The following is a 17,927-nucleotide window of genomic DNA, read 5'->3' on the forward strand; positions in this document are numbered from 1 at the left end:
TTAAAGATCCTGGTGAAGATACTGGCTTGTCGAATAAATAAATTTATAGCTCAAATAATTCATTCTGATTAAGCTGGCATTATATCTGGGCGTATGGCGGCTGATAACATTTGAAAAATAGTCAATGTCATGTGGTGAGTTAAAAGGCAGAATATACCATCCCTGTTGCTCTCAGTGGATGCAGAAAAGGCATTCTACCTTGTCCATTGGCCCTTCTTATTTCAAATTTTAGACAAAATGTGATTTCTGGAAATTTTATACGATGGATCCAGCAGCTATACACAGACTTCAGGTAAGGCATCTCTAGCTGGTGCAGATGGAAATTAGCCTTCTCTCTCATGGCAACCCCTGATTGGAGTCCCACAGGGCCTGATCTTAAATGGCTCTCTACAATTCCACCCAATGACATCAGCCAGCAGAGTTTCAATGGAGGTAAGGCAGCTACAGCTGGTGCAGATGGAAATTAGCTTCCTCTCTTGCAGTAAGCCCTCTTTTATGTTTTTAACTATCTATGTTCAATGAATCCACCACAAACTAATACTGATATGTGAAGAAAATAAATTGTTTTAAATTAAAAAATAAATAAAAAATAAAAAGCTGACTGATAGGTTATGTCAGACATTTCTGATAATCATTGCCTATTTGTCCTTAAAAAAAAAACCCAACTAAAATCGAATGCTTGCATAATAAGAGATTTTGAATCTAGACTACTAACTATAATTGTGTAAAACCTACAAAACCTCTTAAATTGGAACACTATTAGTTAAAAAAAATGCAATAATGCTGCATAATTTCTTCATTAGAAAGGGATTATGGAAAAATGTGGCCAGGTAGTCACATGCACTTTGTTTTAGTATTTCTACTTTGGTTGAAATCCATAATATATCGGGCTTGGTAGTGTGTCTGTCAGTGCTCGCGCATGTTCTCCAGCCCGCCGATAGATGGCGCAGGCAGCTCCCTGGCCGCCTTGGAGGCTCAAACATGCCGTATAGTGGCCATGTCACAACACCAGCTACAAGAGGTACTTCGGGGGGAATTCAGCGCTACTGCGGAATGCAGATTTTGTGCAGATTCCTCCTTCCCGCAGATTTCCTCCTTCACCACATCGATTTCCTCCCTCGCCAGAAGACTATTCAAAACCAGAAGGACAGCGGCCATCGTGGGAAAGGCATAAAATAGCATAGGAGACCCTGGCATGCCGCGAATGGAGCGCGTCCCACGGCACATGCTCCGTTTGCGGCGAAGATGAAGACCCGGCGTGCCGTTCACAGTGAAAAGGGAAGGCCTTCGTGTGCCACGATCAGCATGCCCGGGCCTTCATCTTCGCCGTGAATGGAGCGTGTGCTGCGGGACACGCTCTGTTCGTGGCATGTGGAGGTCTCCTCTGCTGTTTTCTGCTCAAAGTGAAAATGGAAGGCCCCTGTGTGCCGTGAATGGCGCACCGGGCCTTCATCTTCGCCACGAATGGCGCGCCGGGCCTTCATCTTCGCCATGAATGGCACGAGTCCTGTGGCATGCCGGTGAGAGAGAATGTGTGTCGGGGAGGGGAGGGTGAGAGAGAGCATGGGGGGGGGGGGGGTGCCGATGAGAGAGAATGTGTGTGTGAGAGAGGGGGGGGTGACAGAGAGCATGGTTGGTAAGAGGGGGGTGGGGAGGGTGTGAGAGAAAGCATGGGAGGTAAGAGAGGGTGGGTGGAGGGATGCTTGAGTGTGGGTTTCAGAGAAAGGGAGCCTATATGAGGGGAGGGGGATGCCGGTGAGAGAGAATGTGTGTGTGAGAGAGGAGAGGGGGTGTGGGGAAGTGCGAGAGAGAGCTTGGTAAATAAACTTTGCCAGCCCTGGCTTTAGCAAATGTTCCTCCACGTCCCTTGCTCTCGGTGAAAACAATTTAGTTTTTCCTTTTCAGCTAACGCTTCCATGCAAGACCATATGTGCCAATAAAAAGGCTCGCCGCCCAGGCATAGAACGGTACAGTTGCTAGTAATATATAACTTGCCCAGGAAAGTACAAATAAAGAATACATTATTTTGGTTTTAATATTGTCCTCTACATGTAAATATCTGTGAACACAAGGGTGACAAACACATTGACGATAATGAAAAGAAAACTCTAAAACATGAATTGATCTCCTGGAGTTTAGATGACCCAAATTTGTCCTAGAGTGATTTTGACAAGTTTATTGTTGAATGGTGTTTTTTCTAAAGATCTGCATGTTGTATATTTATTACTTTAATATTCTGAAATTAAATGCATTCAAATGTAAATATGTTTTAGGTGTTGTTTTTTCACATGGTGAAAACTGGAAAGTAATGAGAAGGTTTACCCTAACAACTTTACGAGATTTTGGCATGGGCAAAAGAACTTTAGAAGACAAAATTATTGAGGAATGCAGTTTTTTGCTAAAGTCCTTTGAATCACAGAAAGGTATGTGAGTTTTTTTTATACCCTCCTGACCTTCTGTTTGTAAATTCATCTGCTTTACTGTTTCCATTTCCAATTTATATGTTCTGAAACTACTACCATTTAATATTTCTGAAGTACTACTAGACACATACAGTGATGTATAGGTCCATACAGTATAAGGGACAGTCCCTGCTCCATGGAGCACACAATCTAGTCAAAATAAACCTAAATGACAAATGAATCTATGGGAAGTACATTTATGTAGAGGTTAGAATTTAAAATGAGCTTCAAAAAGGTGAGATTTTAAAATGAATTTCAATACAGACAGAGAGGGAGCATGACACACAGAGTCAGGAAGTCTATTGCAGGCATACAGAGTTTTCTTTTGAAAATGAGAGCTGGCAGGAATTGGGAATGCTGGTGCTTTGAAGCAGGTGCAAATTATTAATCTTTTTTTATGGTATGATCATTTTATTTATTTTTATTTTATTTAAGGGCATTTCTATACCGTCTTTTACAATATCATATTGAACAAAACGGTTTACAATAATAGTAAAAATAAAAATAAATCAAATCAATCTTAAAATAATAGTAAAATACAAACTGAAGTACATAAACTTAAAAAGTATAATATAAATTAAAATAAAAATAAAAGTCAGTAGGAGAAAAATACAATTTTTAGCAATAAAACCCTACGTTTCCAATACATGACTTAGTAAGCCATAACTATGTTCCCTATACTTAAGTTACTTAAAACATCAGACAGTCAGAAGGAGCGAAGAAGGCCGAAAACTTAAGTGCCACAATCAAGAGAATATACAGTTAGGGTGTTAGGTTGTTATTGGATCATGGTTACAAAAGCTTCGTTGAAAAGGTATGTTTTTATTGCTTTTTTGAATTCTTTGACATCAGTGATTAGCCTTAATGGAGTTGGGAGAGAGTTCCATAATATAGGCCCTGCCACAGAAAACACCCTCTCTCTCGTAACATTCAATCTAGCAATTCGCACTGTTTAAACCTCTAGAAGGTTTTTATTCATAGATCTGAGATTTCTTGCTGGTTTATAGAAACGCAAAGAGGTGCACAGCCAAATAGTGTCTTGGTTATTTATGTGTGTGTAATAGTGTTAATATTTTGTATTTTATTCTGTATTTGATTGGCAGCCAGTGTAATTTGTACAAAATAGGAGTGATAGACTTTTTCATTGGCAAGCCAGTAAGTATCCTTGCTGCCGCATTTTGGATTAGATGCAAAGGCTCAATCTGCAAAGGACCAATCTGGAAAGCCTAAATAAAGACCATTACAGTAATCTAGACCCGAAAAGATCAGAGACTGCAATACTGTTTTAAAATCTGATATGTAAAGCAATGGTTTTAATTGTTTTAGAACCTGTAGTTTATAGAACGAATTTTTAACAATATTAGAAATAAGTGATTAGGGATGTGAATCGTTTTTTGACGATTTAAAAAAATCGTCAGATATTTTTTAAATCGTCAAAAATTGTTAGAGTCGCGATACAATAGAAATTTCCCCGATTTATTGTGAAAAATCGTAAATCGGGGGAGGGCGGGAAAACAGGCACACCAAAACAACCCTAAAACCCACCCCGACCCTTTAAAACAAATCCCCCACCCTCCCGAACCTCCCCCAAAATGTTTTAAATTACCTGGTGGTCTAGTGGGGGGTCCCGGTGCGATCTCCTGCTCTCGGGCCATCGGCGCCATTTTGGCTGCCACTAATATAAATGGCACCGATGGCCCAATAAAAAACCCCCCCCCCCCGACCCTTTAAAATTACCCCCTTAGCCTCCCCCACTCTCCCGACACCCCCCCAAAAACTTTTTACACATACCCGGTGGTCCAGGGGGGCTGCGGGCAGCGATCTCCCGCTCTCGGGCCATCGGCTGCCACTCATAAAGATGGCACCGATGGCCCTTTGCCCTTACCATGTGACAGGGTATCCGTGCCATTGGCTGGCCCCTGTCACATGGTAGGAGCACTGGATGGCCGGCACCATCTTTAAAGATGGCGGCCATCTTTAAAGATGGTGCCGGCCCTCCACATCTCCACGGACTTCTTTCCTCTTCTCCACATACAGAAGGAAACACAGCAGCCAACGTCCGCTCCATTACTACAATACTCGTCTGCTCCTACATGACTTTGTGATTGCAACTGTGTTACGCAACAACTTCTCTAACAGCAAGTAACCATATGGTAACCCCAATTTATGTGAAGCCAATGTACCCTGTATGCTCAGCAAATGCCATCTGTAATTCACTTTAAACTTTGCCTAGTTCAACCCCAAAACTGAACGTATTTCACTCTCTCTCACTCATAAGTACCCACAAGAGCTCTGAGACAGCCTCCCAGCCCCTTACCACACCTCTTTCCCCTCCTGAAATGTGCCTCCCTACTATACCAGTCATACACCACCCCTCGCGGTGGATCCTCCACCCAGCACACCCTCACTCCATCATCCAGCATAAGTCCCTAGTGCCCATCATGATTTCACCCCTCACACAGCTTCTAGGCCTAGCCACGCTAGCCATTTCCCTCTTCAATGCACAATCCATCCTAAAGAAAGCCCCCATCCTCCAAGACTTGCTCTCCGACACCAACCCTGATATCTGTGCCATCACAGAATCATGGCTAAAGAACTCAGACCATGTTTTCATTAATCAACTCCCAACACAGACATACGACATTTTCTCCATCCCAAGACCCAAAAAAAGGGGAGGAGGTTTACTCCTAGCCACCAAAAAACACCTTAACCTCAAACTACAAACTATCACCCCCCCCCCCACGACTTGAAATTGGGCTTTTCAAATCCAAATCCTTGCAGATCTGCCTTGTCTATGCCCCCCCCCCCTGCCATACTTGAACAGGACCCTTCCCCCCTCATCGAATACATTACTGACAACATAAAGCCGGATACCCCTGCAGTGATACTCGGAGATTTCAATCTCCACGTAGATACCCACCCCACCACGTCTGCTTGCGAAACCCTACTTGTCACTCTTAAAGCCTTTGGCTTCAGACAACTCATCTCTGAGCCAACACACAAAGCTGGTCACACCCTCGACCTCTTATTTGTTAACACATGCATAACAGTACCCCATATGCCCATCACCACACCCATCCCATGGTCCGATCATTTTCTGATTAATGCCCACCTCACCATCAACACCAACACTCCAATCTCAAACCCACCCAAAAAAGCAATCTCCTTTCGTAAACCATGCTCCTCAGAGGAACTATCCATAACTTTCAACAAAGTAAGTGAAAATCTCGACCTCACTAATCCAGATACAGCCCTTCTGTCATGGGATAAGCTCACTACTGACATAGCCAACGACATTTGCCCCACAATCCACAAAGTAATAACCCCTACACAAACCGAAAGAAAACCCTGGTACACCAGTGAACTAAGAAAATTAAAACAAGACCTTAGATCCAAAGAACGCACCTGGCGCAAACAACCCACTCCCACACACAAAACAGCCTACAAACACACCTTACATATATACCGACAAGCAACACTCCACGCCAAACGTGACTTCTACGCAGCAAAAATTCACAGCTATAAATTCAATGCCAACGCCCTATTCTCCTTTGTTACTGAACTCACAAAATCACCCTCTCCTACCCCTCAAGAAGAAAATAGCACAGAGAAATGTGAGAAACTAGCAGACTACTTTAAGAACAAAATTTCAAAAATCCTCACCCGTCTCCCCGCTAATCCCGACCCCATAGACCCACTACCCATCAACAACACGATCAAACTCGACTCCCTTGACCTTACCACCATGAAGGAAGTCGAATCCATATTAAAAAAGATGCGACCAGCCACCCACATCGCTGACACTATCCCATCCAAAACCCTCCTCACCATTCCATCCACCATTGCCAAACCGTTAGCAGATATTATAAATTGTTCCATCACCTCCGGTAAAGTCCCTGACCCACTTAAACTTGCCATCGTAAAGCCACTACTAAAGAAACCCACACTTGACCAAAATGACCCAGCAAACTACAGGCCCATTTCCAACCTGCCTTTTATATCCAAAATCCTGGAGAAAGTGGTCAACAAGCAACTCACCGATTTCCTAGAAGACAATAACATCTTAAACCCCGCCCAATATGGCTTTCGCAAAGATCGAAGCACTGAAAAACTCCTGCTTGCAATAACAGATACCATCCTCAAAGGCATGGACCAAGGTCAATCCTACATACTTGCCCTCTTAGATATCTCAGCCGCTTTCGATACGGTGAACCATCAAATCCTAATATCACGCCTAGCAGAGATAGGCATATCAGACACAGCCCTATCCTGGTTCTCCTCATACCTTGACCACCAAAAGTACCTAGTTAAGATCAACAATTTCGAATCCGCACACATTCCCCTCACACAAGGCATTCCCCAGGGCTCCTCTCTATCGTCCACCCTCTTCAATATATATCTACTCCCGCTCTGCCACTTACTCTCTAAACTAAGACTAAAATTCTTCTTATATGCAGAAATCACTCAAAGAAACTCTGCTCTACTGGGAAACATGCCTCGCATCTATCAATTCCCTCCTTTCTAATCTCCACCTTGCACTCAATGACTCTAAAACTGAAATCCTTATACTAACAAATCAACCTAGCGCCTCTACCCACCAAATGACTCAAAACGCTCCACAAACTCATACACTACCACCCACTGTTAGAGACTTAGGAGTCGCCCTAAATTTCAAATCCCACATCAAATCGCTTCTAAAAGGTGGTTTCTACAAACTCCAAACCCTTAAAAAACTGAAGCCCCTCCTCCACGCCCACGACTTCTGCACTGTTATGCAGGCCACCATACTGTCAAAACTCGACTACTGCAACGCCCTCCTCATAGGCCTCCCAGCCACCACCATCAAACCCCTTCAAATCCTACAAAACGCTATGGCTAGAATCCTAACAAACACTAGAAAAACAGATCACATCACTCCCATACTACAAGATCTCCACTGGCTCCCCATTACCTTCCGCTCTAAATTCAAAATACTCACTATCCTTCATAACACGTTATACAAAAACAACTCCCCCTGGCTTGAAGACATGCCACACTTTCATCAAGCCAACCGCCCTACTAGAAACTCCCTTTCAGGCACCCTCCACACCCCCTCACTCAAAATTGCCCACCTCAGAACCACTAGACAAAGAGCCTTCTCCATTGCCGGCACCACCCTATGGAGCTCCCTTCCCACCGAACTCCTTGAGCCATTTTAAAAAAGGAATCAAAACTTGGCTTTTTAGACAGGCCTACCCCAACTCCTCTCAAGCCTAGTCAGTGACCCCCTACCACCGTAGCTCCCTCTGTCCCACCAGCTACCTTTCCCCTACCCTACCTCCTGTACCACTACAGCTCCCTTCCCTGCCCCCTTGCCTTCACCATCTCCAGAGCCCCTCTCTCTCCCCTCCTACCCCCCCCCCCCCCCCCCGGGTAATGTCTTCCACAAATTCACCCCTATTCTCCTTGCCCCTTTCCCATCTCCGCCCCACTTCCTCACCCCACCCCTCACTCTATTTTCCTTCCCAGCACCCCCTTTAACCCCAGCTGTCATGTGTACATAATATCATCATTTCTAATATCTACCTAATATTGTATTTAAGTTCACACATTTTACTTAAGTTTATTTAATTTTAATTTGGATAAGTTAAATATCCAATATGTACAGGAGTTTATACAACCTAATTTTCTTTGCTCGTTCATCTTTTAAATATGTACTTTCATATGTTATCTAGTTAACCTGCTATCAGCGTTCATTGTAATTTCCTTTCACAGTTACATGTAAACCGACATGATGTGTCCTACGAATGCCGGTATATAAAAAGCATTAAATAAATAAATAAATATTGTAACCAAACCTTTAACGGCACCTGTTAGAATGTACTATAGTACGCTTTTACCCTCATTAAATATGTGCTTACATGTAAACCGTTGCGATGGTATTTAACTTAGCAACGGTATAGAAAAGTTTTTAAATAAATAAATAAAAAGAAAAAATTGCAACGATTGCCGGGAAGCAAACAGTGTGGACTTGGGAAAATAATGAAATAATGATTTACACAGACCTGGCAACGGCAACCATCCGAAAACATCAGGAGATGAAAATCATAACGGCAGCCCTAAGGAAGGACAATGTCCGGTATAGATGGTTGTTTCCATTTGGGCTGGGGTTCACCATGAACGGCAATTATCAGTGCAAGAAGGTGCCAGCATACTTAAAGATGCTGGCTTCATGGGATTTGAAGTCATCCTTCCAATTAGACCTGCTACAAGCAACATTGAAGATGGACCTCACTGGCAGAGGGTAAACAAGGGAGGACTTCGGCTATGAAGGAATCCTGAAGCTGGAACATCAACACAGACAGACACTTGAGTATAAAAAAAAAAAAATGGACTCTCTGTATAGACTTAATGATACTGAGGCATGGTTTGAAAATTATGGTCCCAACCGCTAGCTAAGGTTTAAGACCCCAACGATACTGCTGGGGAACAGTATGGGACTAAATATGATATTCATGGGAGTTTACAGTTAATTGGTTTCAAATGTATGTTATAAGAAGGGGGAGGAGGGGAGGGAAATTAGGGATCAAGGGCGTGATGACTGATTTCTCTCTTGCTAAGGCAAACAGGTCTCTTTCTAAGGACTTGATTGTCAGGGGGTTGGGGAGATATGGGGGAACTCAAAGTGGGTCTCTAGTAGAACAGAACATGGGGATGTTTATGAGGGGTCATATATCAAACGACACATATACATTCACTCTATATCACAGCCGTGTTAAGTATGTGGGATGTCAAGGTATGAAGATATCATCATACAGGGGTCCTTTTCTTTTCTCCTATCTAAGAATGTAAGATTTTCCAATGACTGATCTTCAAGTATTATCCCTTAATGTCAAGGGACATAATTCACATAGAAAATGCCAATTTTTATTCTCTGAACTACAACGCCAACACGCAGCTATAGCTTAGCTTTTATACAGGAATCCTATCTCAAACGCAGATATGAACATACCATGAAACATGCGTTATTCCCACATCAGTATTGGGCTGCCTGCACTAAAGCTAGTAAATATGCAGGAGTGGGGATTCTCATTCATAAAGATATAACCTTTGATCAAATAGCCTACATATCTGACCCCGAGGATAGATATGTACTGTTAACAATAATAATGGGTGACACAAAATATACCTTTTTAAATATATGCGCCCCCAATATTAATAATGGGTCGTTTTTCTCAAGACTGGAAAATGTTATAGGACACCAATGGAGTAGGCTGTTTGATCTTAGGTGGGGACTGTAATTTGACGGTCAATCTGCACCTGGACAACTCCAAAGGGCAAGGAATGACTCTGGGAAAAGATAGAAAGTTGTTTAAAGCTTTCCTAACCAGACAAGGTCTGCTTGATGCTTGGAGGGTACGTAATCCAACATCTAGGAACTACACTTTCTTTTCTAGAGCCCATCAATCATACTCTAGAATTGATTTCCTCTTCATAGACAAAACCATCATAAATAGGGTAGATAATTCATATATTGATTCTATAACATGATTCATTCATGCCTTAATAGGTATTTCTTTAAAACTTGAGCAATATGACAGGGGTAAGCAATTCTGGAAGTTGAATGACAGCCTGCTGAAGGACGAGGCCTTTTATTTGCTACTACAGAGAAACATCACAGACTACATAATCCATAACGATAATGGCGAGGTAATCCCCATGATACTATGGGATTGTTTAAAGGCAGTGATAAGAGGCAAATTAATAGCTAGTTTACCTCTGCTTAACCATTCTTGAGTCTGATTTAATCCATGTGGAATTTCTGAAAAAAACTATATTTCTCAAATCTAAAACTAATATTCTGGCTTAAAGCAGTGGTAACATTCCACTACTGTATTCCTCTGTAACTATCAAGTTGTAAAGCCAATATACATCATTAATACACCAATACTATCCCAATACGTTATCCCTCTTTAACTAATGAGTGTAGTAATGTTTAACCAACAAAGCATAAAACATATGTTTCTTGCTGGGGTGGAGTCGGGGCAGAGTTGGGGTGGCAAGGAGGCGGATGCTGCGATGTCTTCACTGGCAGCGATAAGGTAAGCACTGTTATCGTCACCAGTAGCGTGCCCAATAGCACCACCACCTTTCACAGTGGCGCTATTGGGTGCGAAAGCCAGCAGCGATAACACCACGGTGATGCAATGGTTGCCGGCTTTCGCAGGCCTGCCCCCTGTTTTCGCTGGATTCACCATTCTGCGTTAGAATGGTGAATCCAGGCCTAAGTCTTGCTGAGTACCTTCACATGGTGACCTTGTTGCATAGCATCTGGTCTAAATTTCAGCAAGGTAAACACTACTATAAAAGTATGATGGTAAAGAAAAAAAATATACTGGCTCCATAATGCCAAGGATAAAGAGGGTGCCCACCCTTAGCTTCAACACTAGAATAATGATCGTCGTAGCAATAATGGGGATTCTTCAGATAAAGGCAACAGTCCTGTTACAGTTATAGGCCATAGTGGACTTGTTTATGTACCTATTTTAGCTTTTGATAAACCACAGAATTTAATGAAAATTTTAAGAGCAAGAGATGTGGACCCCTGAAGATAAAAGTGAGATAATATACTATTACCTTTATGCCACAAACCCGATACTTAAATCAAAAGAGTTTATAAAGAAAACATGCCAAAAACTGTTAAAAGCAACAGAACCAAATTTAAGATGTTTAATCTTCTCAAAAAGAACTTTTAAGGCTACCTTCATCAAAAGACATTTGTCTGGAATATACCAGGGAATGAACATTTCAGTATCAGGCTCCTTTAATGTGGAAAATATCTAAGACTTGGCTCTTTGAATATGTTCTTGAACAGACTCCCTACTTTTAGTCCTTGATAAAGATGATTTCCTATTTTTTTTAATGTAAGAAAAGTTTTTTTTTTTATATTCCAGTTTTTTAAGACCTGTTCTTATGCTACCTTTTAATTGAAAATTGTAGTTTATGTTTTTATATTGTATTTTATATTATTTGGTACTATTGTATTTATAGTATTTATATTGTTCACCATTTAGCAATTTTATAAAAAATTGGTATAATAAATAAATATTACCATCACTACTACCAATCAAAATATGGCAAGATTTTTAATTTCATGAGCTGAAGGCAGTATGGGCCTTATAGAAATAGATTATACATGTAGAACTGCAATTATAGACTTTCAAGCGTACAAAACAAAATCCACAGATCCTAATACTCAAAAAGTACTGAAGTATGAAAGTAAACTGCCACAATCAGTTTCTAGCCTTAAGCTCAGGCAACTGTTTCAGCTAGTGGAAGGAATGAGTGAGAATTTAACAGTACATGTTGGGAAAGAGGCAACAGAATTTGAAAAACAAATGAAAGAGCTCTTTAAGGACTCTGACCAGTAAACAAGGAAAATTAATTGGCAAAAAATAATATATACAATGAGAAATATAGTTTTTTTCAGAAATTCCACATGGATTAAATCTGACTCAAGAATGGTTAAGCAGAGGTAAACTTAGAGCTGAAAATGAGAGATCGATAATTGCAACACAGGATTGTGGATTTTGGACAAGATGGTTTACAGCCAGCATTTTTAAAAAAATGGTGAAACAGATAAATGTAGATTCTGTAAAACAGATCTAGAAATGGGTACACACCTCTATGTCAAGTGCTGATGACAGAAGGCCTGAATACAGAAAATCCTAAAAAGTAGCATGCTTCATTCATTTGAACATCACTGTATCAGAAAAACACTGGAAGCACGACCCTGAGAGAATTGTAGAGAATGAAGAAGTTATGAACAACTGATATATTCCCATTCCAACAGACAAAATCTTGATGCAAGAAAACCAGATGTGGTGGTAAAGGAGAAAAGCAAAAGAGCAGCACTGCTGATAGAAGTGCCAATACAAAGCAACTATTCTATGGACTGTATGGAGACAGAGAAGATCTTCAAGTATTAAATGATGCAATCAGAAACCAAGAGAATATGACAGAAAGATTTAGAAATAGTCCTGGTCATATTGAGTTCCACTGGTCTGATTAAAAAGAATTTCCAGGCACATCTAGACATACTGCTGCCTGTGCATATAACAACTTATGAACATGAGAAAAAAGCTCTCTGGCACAATGCAAGAATTAAGAAGAGCATTAGCAATGAATTTGAGAGGTTGAGATTTTACTCAACTTTCCCTGGCATATGAGTAACAATCTCTCCTAATAAGGTATACACAAAATTAACCTATGTGGAGACATTACCCTGTGTGTGCCTTGGCACTTTGTGGTGTTCATGCTATTATTGTTGACGTCCTTTGCCCCTTTCACTCTGCCTTGGGTTATTCATGCCACTGTTGCTGCTATTTCACTCATCCCATCTGACATGGGATGTTCATGCCACTTTTTGCTGCTGCTTTTTTCTTCTTTAGCTTTCTTGGGGTATTCATGCTACTATTGTTGGTGCTCTTTTCCCCTCTGTAAATGCTTTCTTTTGTTCATGTCACTGTAGTTGGTTCCATTTACTCGTTTTTTTTTTTTGTGCCTTGGGGTTATTATGCCTCTGATTTACATTGCCCTCCTCACAGAGCCTTGGAGCATTATTGCATCTCATACTGTGCCTCCAAGGATTTCATTTGTAACTGCATAGCGAGAAATTGTTTCCGACATGCCGCAGTGGTCTTTGCTAAATCAGCAACTATAACCGATGCCCTTGCCATTTTATCGGTGCTTTGGCAGTTTGCAGAATGCCAAGTGCCTGTGGATATCAGAGTGCTTTAAAGATAAATGGTCTTGGGTAGGCTTTATTCTGCACCAATGATCCGGATATATGATGGGCCCGTTCTACTTTAAATGGTCTCACAAGGCAGCGCCAGAAACTTGTGAGTGACTGTGTGGGAGCCCATTTCGCCTACCGGGGGTGCGGTGCTGGCCGGCCCCGACGGAGATAACAGCTGAGCTGAGTTGGTGACGTCATTGCTGCGAGACGGAAGGGGCTTTAAATTCCCTTCTTGAGCCTGGTGTATTGCAGCGCCAGAAACTTGTGAGTGACTGTGTGGGAGCCCATTTCGCCTACCGGGGGTGCGGTGCTGGCCGGCCCCGACGGAGATAACAGCTGAGCTGAGTTGGTGACGTCATTGCTGCGAGACGGAAGGGGCTTTAAATTCACTTCTTGGTGGCGCACAGCCGAAGACGCACGCGCCAAAGAGGCACGCGCTGCTTTATCAGCTTTTTCAGCTTCTTCAGATTCTTTGGATTTTTGGAAAACTTGGACTAAGAACAGTTACTTACAGCTGGAGCCACCATTTTGTGTTGGAACCAAGGTAAAACACTAACTTGTTCGCACATATCCGTAAAAAAGTAGTGTCAATGCCACATTCAGCACGAAAGAGAAGGGCTAGAGAGCGTCAGGCCTCAGATGCAATTGAGCCTATCTCCAGAGTGGGTCCCATGGATATGCATGTGCGACGTGGAATACAGCAAGGGGAAGAAAGATTGCTGAGTGATAGGAGGGGAGAAGAAGAGCCCTCCGCACTCTCAGATCTGATAACATCACTCTCCCCTAGAGAGAGAACTCCTCCCCGGAATCCGGCTGAGCGTCTACACCTGTCCCCAGGGGGACAACATTCTACCGATGATGTAGGTGCTAGCCCCCCCTTGAGGCAAGGAGATCGGGTAGAGAACTTCTCAGATTTAAGTAACATCTTAGATTCCGGGCAAACTTCAATCGGGACTGAGGTAGAGGTTAAAGAGGGTGAAGAGGAAGGTGCTTTTATAACTAAGATTAAACCTTTAGTTAAACCACTAGATTTTTCTTTAGAAAACATATGGGATGCTATAAATGAAGTGAATAAAAATATGGGAGATCAAATGTCTGCATTATTAAAAATTGTTTTACTAACAAAGAAGAATGTTGAAGTTATGGAAACAGAAAATAAGATAGTTAGAAATGATTTGAAGAAAGTAAAAGAAGAAATCGGAAAATCTAGGGAGATTCAGACAATGATGATGAAAGAAAATGTATTATTACAATTAAAAATGGAAAACTTAGAGAATGTAGCTAGGGTTAAGAACATAAGATGTATAAATTTTCCTAAATCTACTATTTTGACTCCATTATTTCTATGGAGAAAATATTTGATGGAAAATTTAAATATCACAGAAGCTACCTTACCTATAATGTCTAAACTGTTTTATCTTCCACCAATGAAAAAATCAATGGTTGTTAGAGATATTGGAAATTTAAAAATAGAGGAGTTAGTTAATAATGCTCAACCCCAAAATAAAGATTTAAATGTAACAGAAATGTTAGAAAAATCTGAAACAGAATATGTAGTACCATCTACTTTAATAGTATCTTTTATGTTAGAGACAGATAAAGATTGGATTTTTAAAAAATTCTTCTTAAATAAAACCAAGGAATTTATGGGGTGCAAGGTGCAATTATTCCCTGATCTAGCACCTGCTACACAAAGACGTAGAAAGCAATTTCTAGCATTAAAATCTCAGGTAGTTCAGATGGGAATGATGTTTATTTTGAAATATCCATGTAAGTGCCTCATAAAATATGAAGGAAATACATATATTTTCTTACATGCGGATCAATTAACACAATATATTCAGAGTAAAATTCCACGGACAGCTAGCTCCACTCCAAAACCTGATTAACCTGATTAACCCAGTCATAAAACGATGTGAAGTGATTCCCTCCAATAAAATAAGTAATCCCAGTTAGATGTGTTTTTTAAATATTAAAATTAAATAATGTTTTGGAAATGGGTACTTTGGTTTCAATGTGGGCTAGACACAGGTAGATAAAACAATGAAATATGTCAAAAGTATGGAATTTATGATCGATAATTAACTGAATAGTATATAATGTTATGAATTTTTGATTAAGTATATTATTCGGTCAATATGTTGTATAATTTGGTAATAGAATGTCTTATCATGCTGTTCATATTGAATTGTTTTTTCTTAAAAACCTGTGATTAATTTAAGAAATTAATGCTTAAATTGAGTGTAAAATTTAATAAATATAAATGGTCTCACAAGGGTTAGGCTTAACAATTCTGGGATGAAGTCTTATTTTATTGGATCTGTTCGCTCCATTCCTTCTGGCAGGCCAAGCAAACGCACATTACTTTTCCTACTACAATTGTTAGCCTCTTCTAAATTGTGTTTCAGGTCAGAGATCACTTTCCAATCCTTTCAGCGGCAAGCATTTCATCCTCTAAGTGTGACACTTGGTTTTCCATCTCTTCCGCTCGCTGATGCAAAGAGGTGAACTGAGTAGGAATTGTACTTTGTTCCTTTTTAAATTCCTGAACTGCTTCATTACTAATTTTTAAAATTTCCTGAAAGTTAAGAAGTTCAGCCATTATAGGAGCTAGAAGTTCCGGAGTTTCCTTAGCAGACACCATCTTAGTCTTAGTCAGTTTTGATCTTTTTACCCCACTTGAAAGTACAAAAACTGAATCTATCTTGTGTGCTTACCACTAGACATATTCAGCTCCCTGAAGAAACAGAAAAACAGGAGAAAAAAGTCAGTAACACAAAAGAGGGCAGTTTTCAAAAGCTGTGCTGGAGCAAAGTCTCTATGCAGCTATCTTGCAGGTCTATCCAGTACCGAGCGGTAGGAAGAGCTGCGTTAGTGCCTACGGCACCCGCAGTTACCGCACGCACAGTGCAGCTCACCTACCGCTCAATCCTGAACACTAATTTTATTTAAATGTAAACCGCGTCCGTAATGCCTTAGGCCCGCGCAACCCATTTTACTGGATAGAGCGCCTATACAGTATCCTGGGTGCGCGGGCCTAAGGCTTCACGCCACGCTGGTATCTGTCATTTCAAATGTCATTTGAAATGACAGATACCAGGGAGGAGGGGAGAAGAGATGACAGCGGCGAAGCAAAAAAAAAGCGAAAAAACCAAAAGCAAAAAGTAAGTCGCTTCGCCGCTTCACTCTTCCCTCCTCCCGGAGCAGGGCACGAAAAGCAGCCTTGCTCGGGGAGGAGGGAAGCGGCAAAGCGACTTACTTCTTGCTTTTGGAGGAGGAGAGACACAGCGGCGAAGCAAAAAAAAACCAACCAAAAGCAAGAAGTAAGTCGCTTCGCCGCTTCCCTCCTCCCGGAGCAAGGCTGCTTTTCGCGCCCTGCTTCGGGAGGAGGGAAGCGGCGAAGCGACTTACTTCTTGCTTTTGGTTTTTTTTTTTTGCTTCGCCGCTGTGTCTCTCCTCCTTCTTCCGGAGCAAGGCTGCTTTTCGCGCCCTGCTCCGGGAGAAGGAGAAGAGACACAGCGGCGAAGCAAAAAAAAACCAAAAGCAATTTTGGGTTTTTTTTTTCAAAAAGCGACAATTTTGGTTTTTTTCCAAAAGCGACTTACTTTTGGGATCTGTCAAGCCATCAGCAGGAACACGATCATAGCTCCTCCCGACGAAGACAAAGATGGCCGCCTGCACGGGGGGAAGCGTACAATTGGCCGCTCAAGACGTGGCGTCACATCCTGTGACACCAAACGTCGTGACGTCACCTCTTCAGCGGCCAATTGCAGCTTTCCCCCGTGCAGGCGGCCATCTTTGTCTTCGTCGGGAGGAGCTATGATCGTGTTCCTGCTGATGGCTTCAAAAAAGTAAGTTCTGCAGGCGTCCAAAAGCGACTTACTTTTGGGATCTTGACAGATCTTGACAGATCCCAAAAATAAGTCGCTTTTGGAAAAAAACCAAAATTGTCGCTTTTTGAAAAAAAAAAACAAAATTGCTTTTGGTTTTTTTTTGCTTCACCGCTGTGTCTGTTCTCCTTCTCCAGGAGCAAGGCTGCTTTTCGCGCCCTGCTCCGGGAGGAGGAGAGACACAACGGCGAAGCAAAAAAAACAAAACAAAATTGCTTTTGGTTTTTTTTTCTTCGCCGTTGCTTCGCTGTTGCAGTCTCCGTGGCAGCCCCAGTCCGGACATCGGAGGGGGGCTACAACGTTTTTTTCGCTTTGTTTTTTTTGGCTTTGGGAGCAGGGGAGAGGACTGGGGCTGCCACGCAGACCGGCACCCATGATCGCAGCCGGGGCAGGTGAGCGGGGGCTGGGGGAAAGCTTGCCACCTACCCTTACCCCTGCCTCTACCGCAGGGGTCAGGGTAGGAGGTAAGTTTGCAGGTTAAACGCGCGACAAAACGGCAGGGAAGACTAGCGATAGTCGGGGCGCGGGTTACGGGATGCTAGGGAATAGCTAATTCGCTCGTTTGCATGCAATATGCATGCCGCGTGCGGAAGGGGTTGCCCGGGGAATTTAGGACGCGGTAGGAGTAGGTTAAAGGGGATTCGGGATCGCAGGAAGGGCTAACGTGGCCAGAAAGTGAGTAAAAAGTGGCTTAGGAGCAGGGTAAACGCGGCCGCACTTTACAGGATAGACCCGTTGGTCAGTAAGAACATAAGAATATAAGAAATTGCCATGCTGGGTCAGACCAAGGGTCCATCA

The 17,927-nt window shown here is 42.0% G+C and overlaps 1 protein-coding gene across 1 annotated transcript in view; it reads left to right on the forward strand.

The window, feature by feature from the left end:
• The window catches only part of LOC115088123 (cytochrome P450 2K6-like), a 108,674-nt gene that overhangs the window by 22,066 nt on the left and 68,681 nt on the right, over positions 1–17,927 (forward strand). The window contains exon 3 of the mRNA XM_029596096.1: positions 2,274–2,423. Coding sequence (XP_029451956.1) covers positions 2,274–2,423 — 150 coding nt within the window. The remainder of the gene's footprint in view (positions 1–2,273; positions 2,424–17,927) is intronic.

Source organism: Rhinatrema bivittatum, chromosome 3 (assembly GCF_901001135.1).
Source record: "Rhinatrema bivittatum chromosome 3, aRhiBiv1.1, whole genome shotgun sequence".
Taxonomy (NCBI): Eukaryota; Metazoa; Chordata; class Amphibia; order Gymnophiona; family Rhinatrematidae; genus Rhinatrema; species Rhinatrema bivittatum.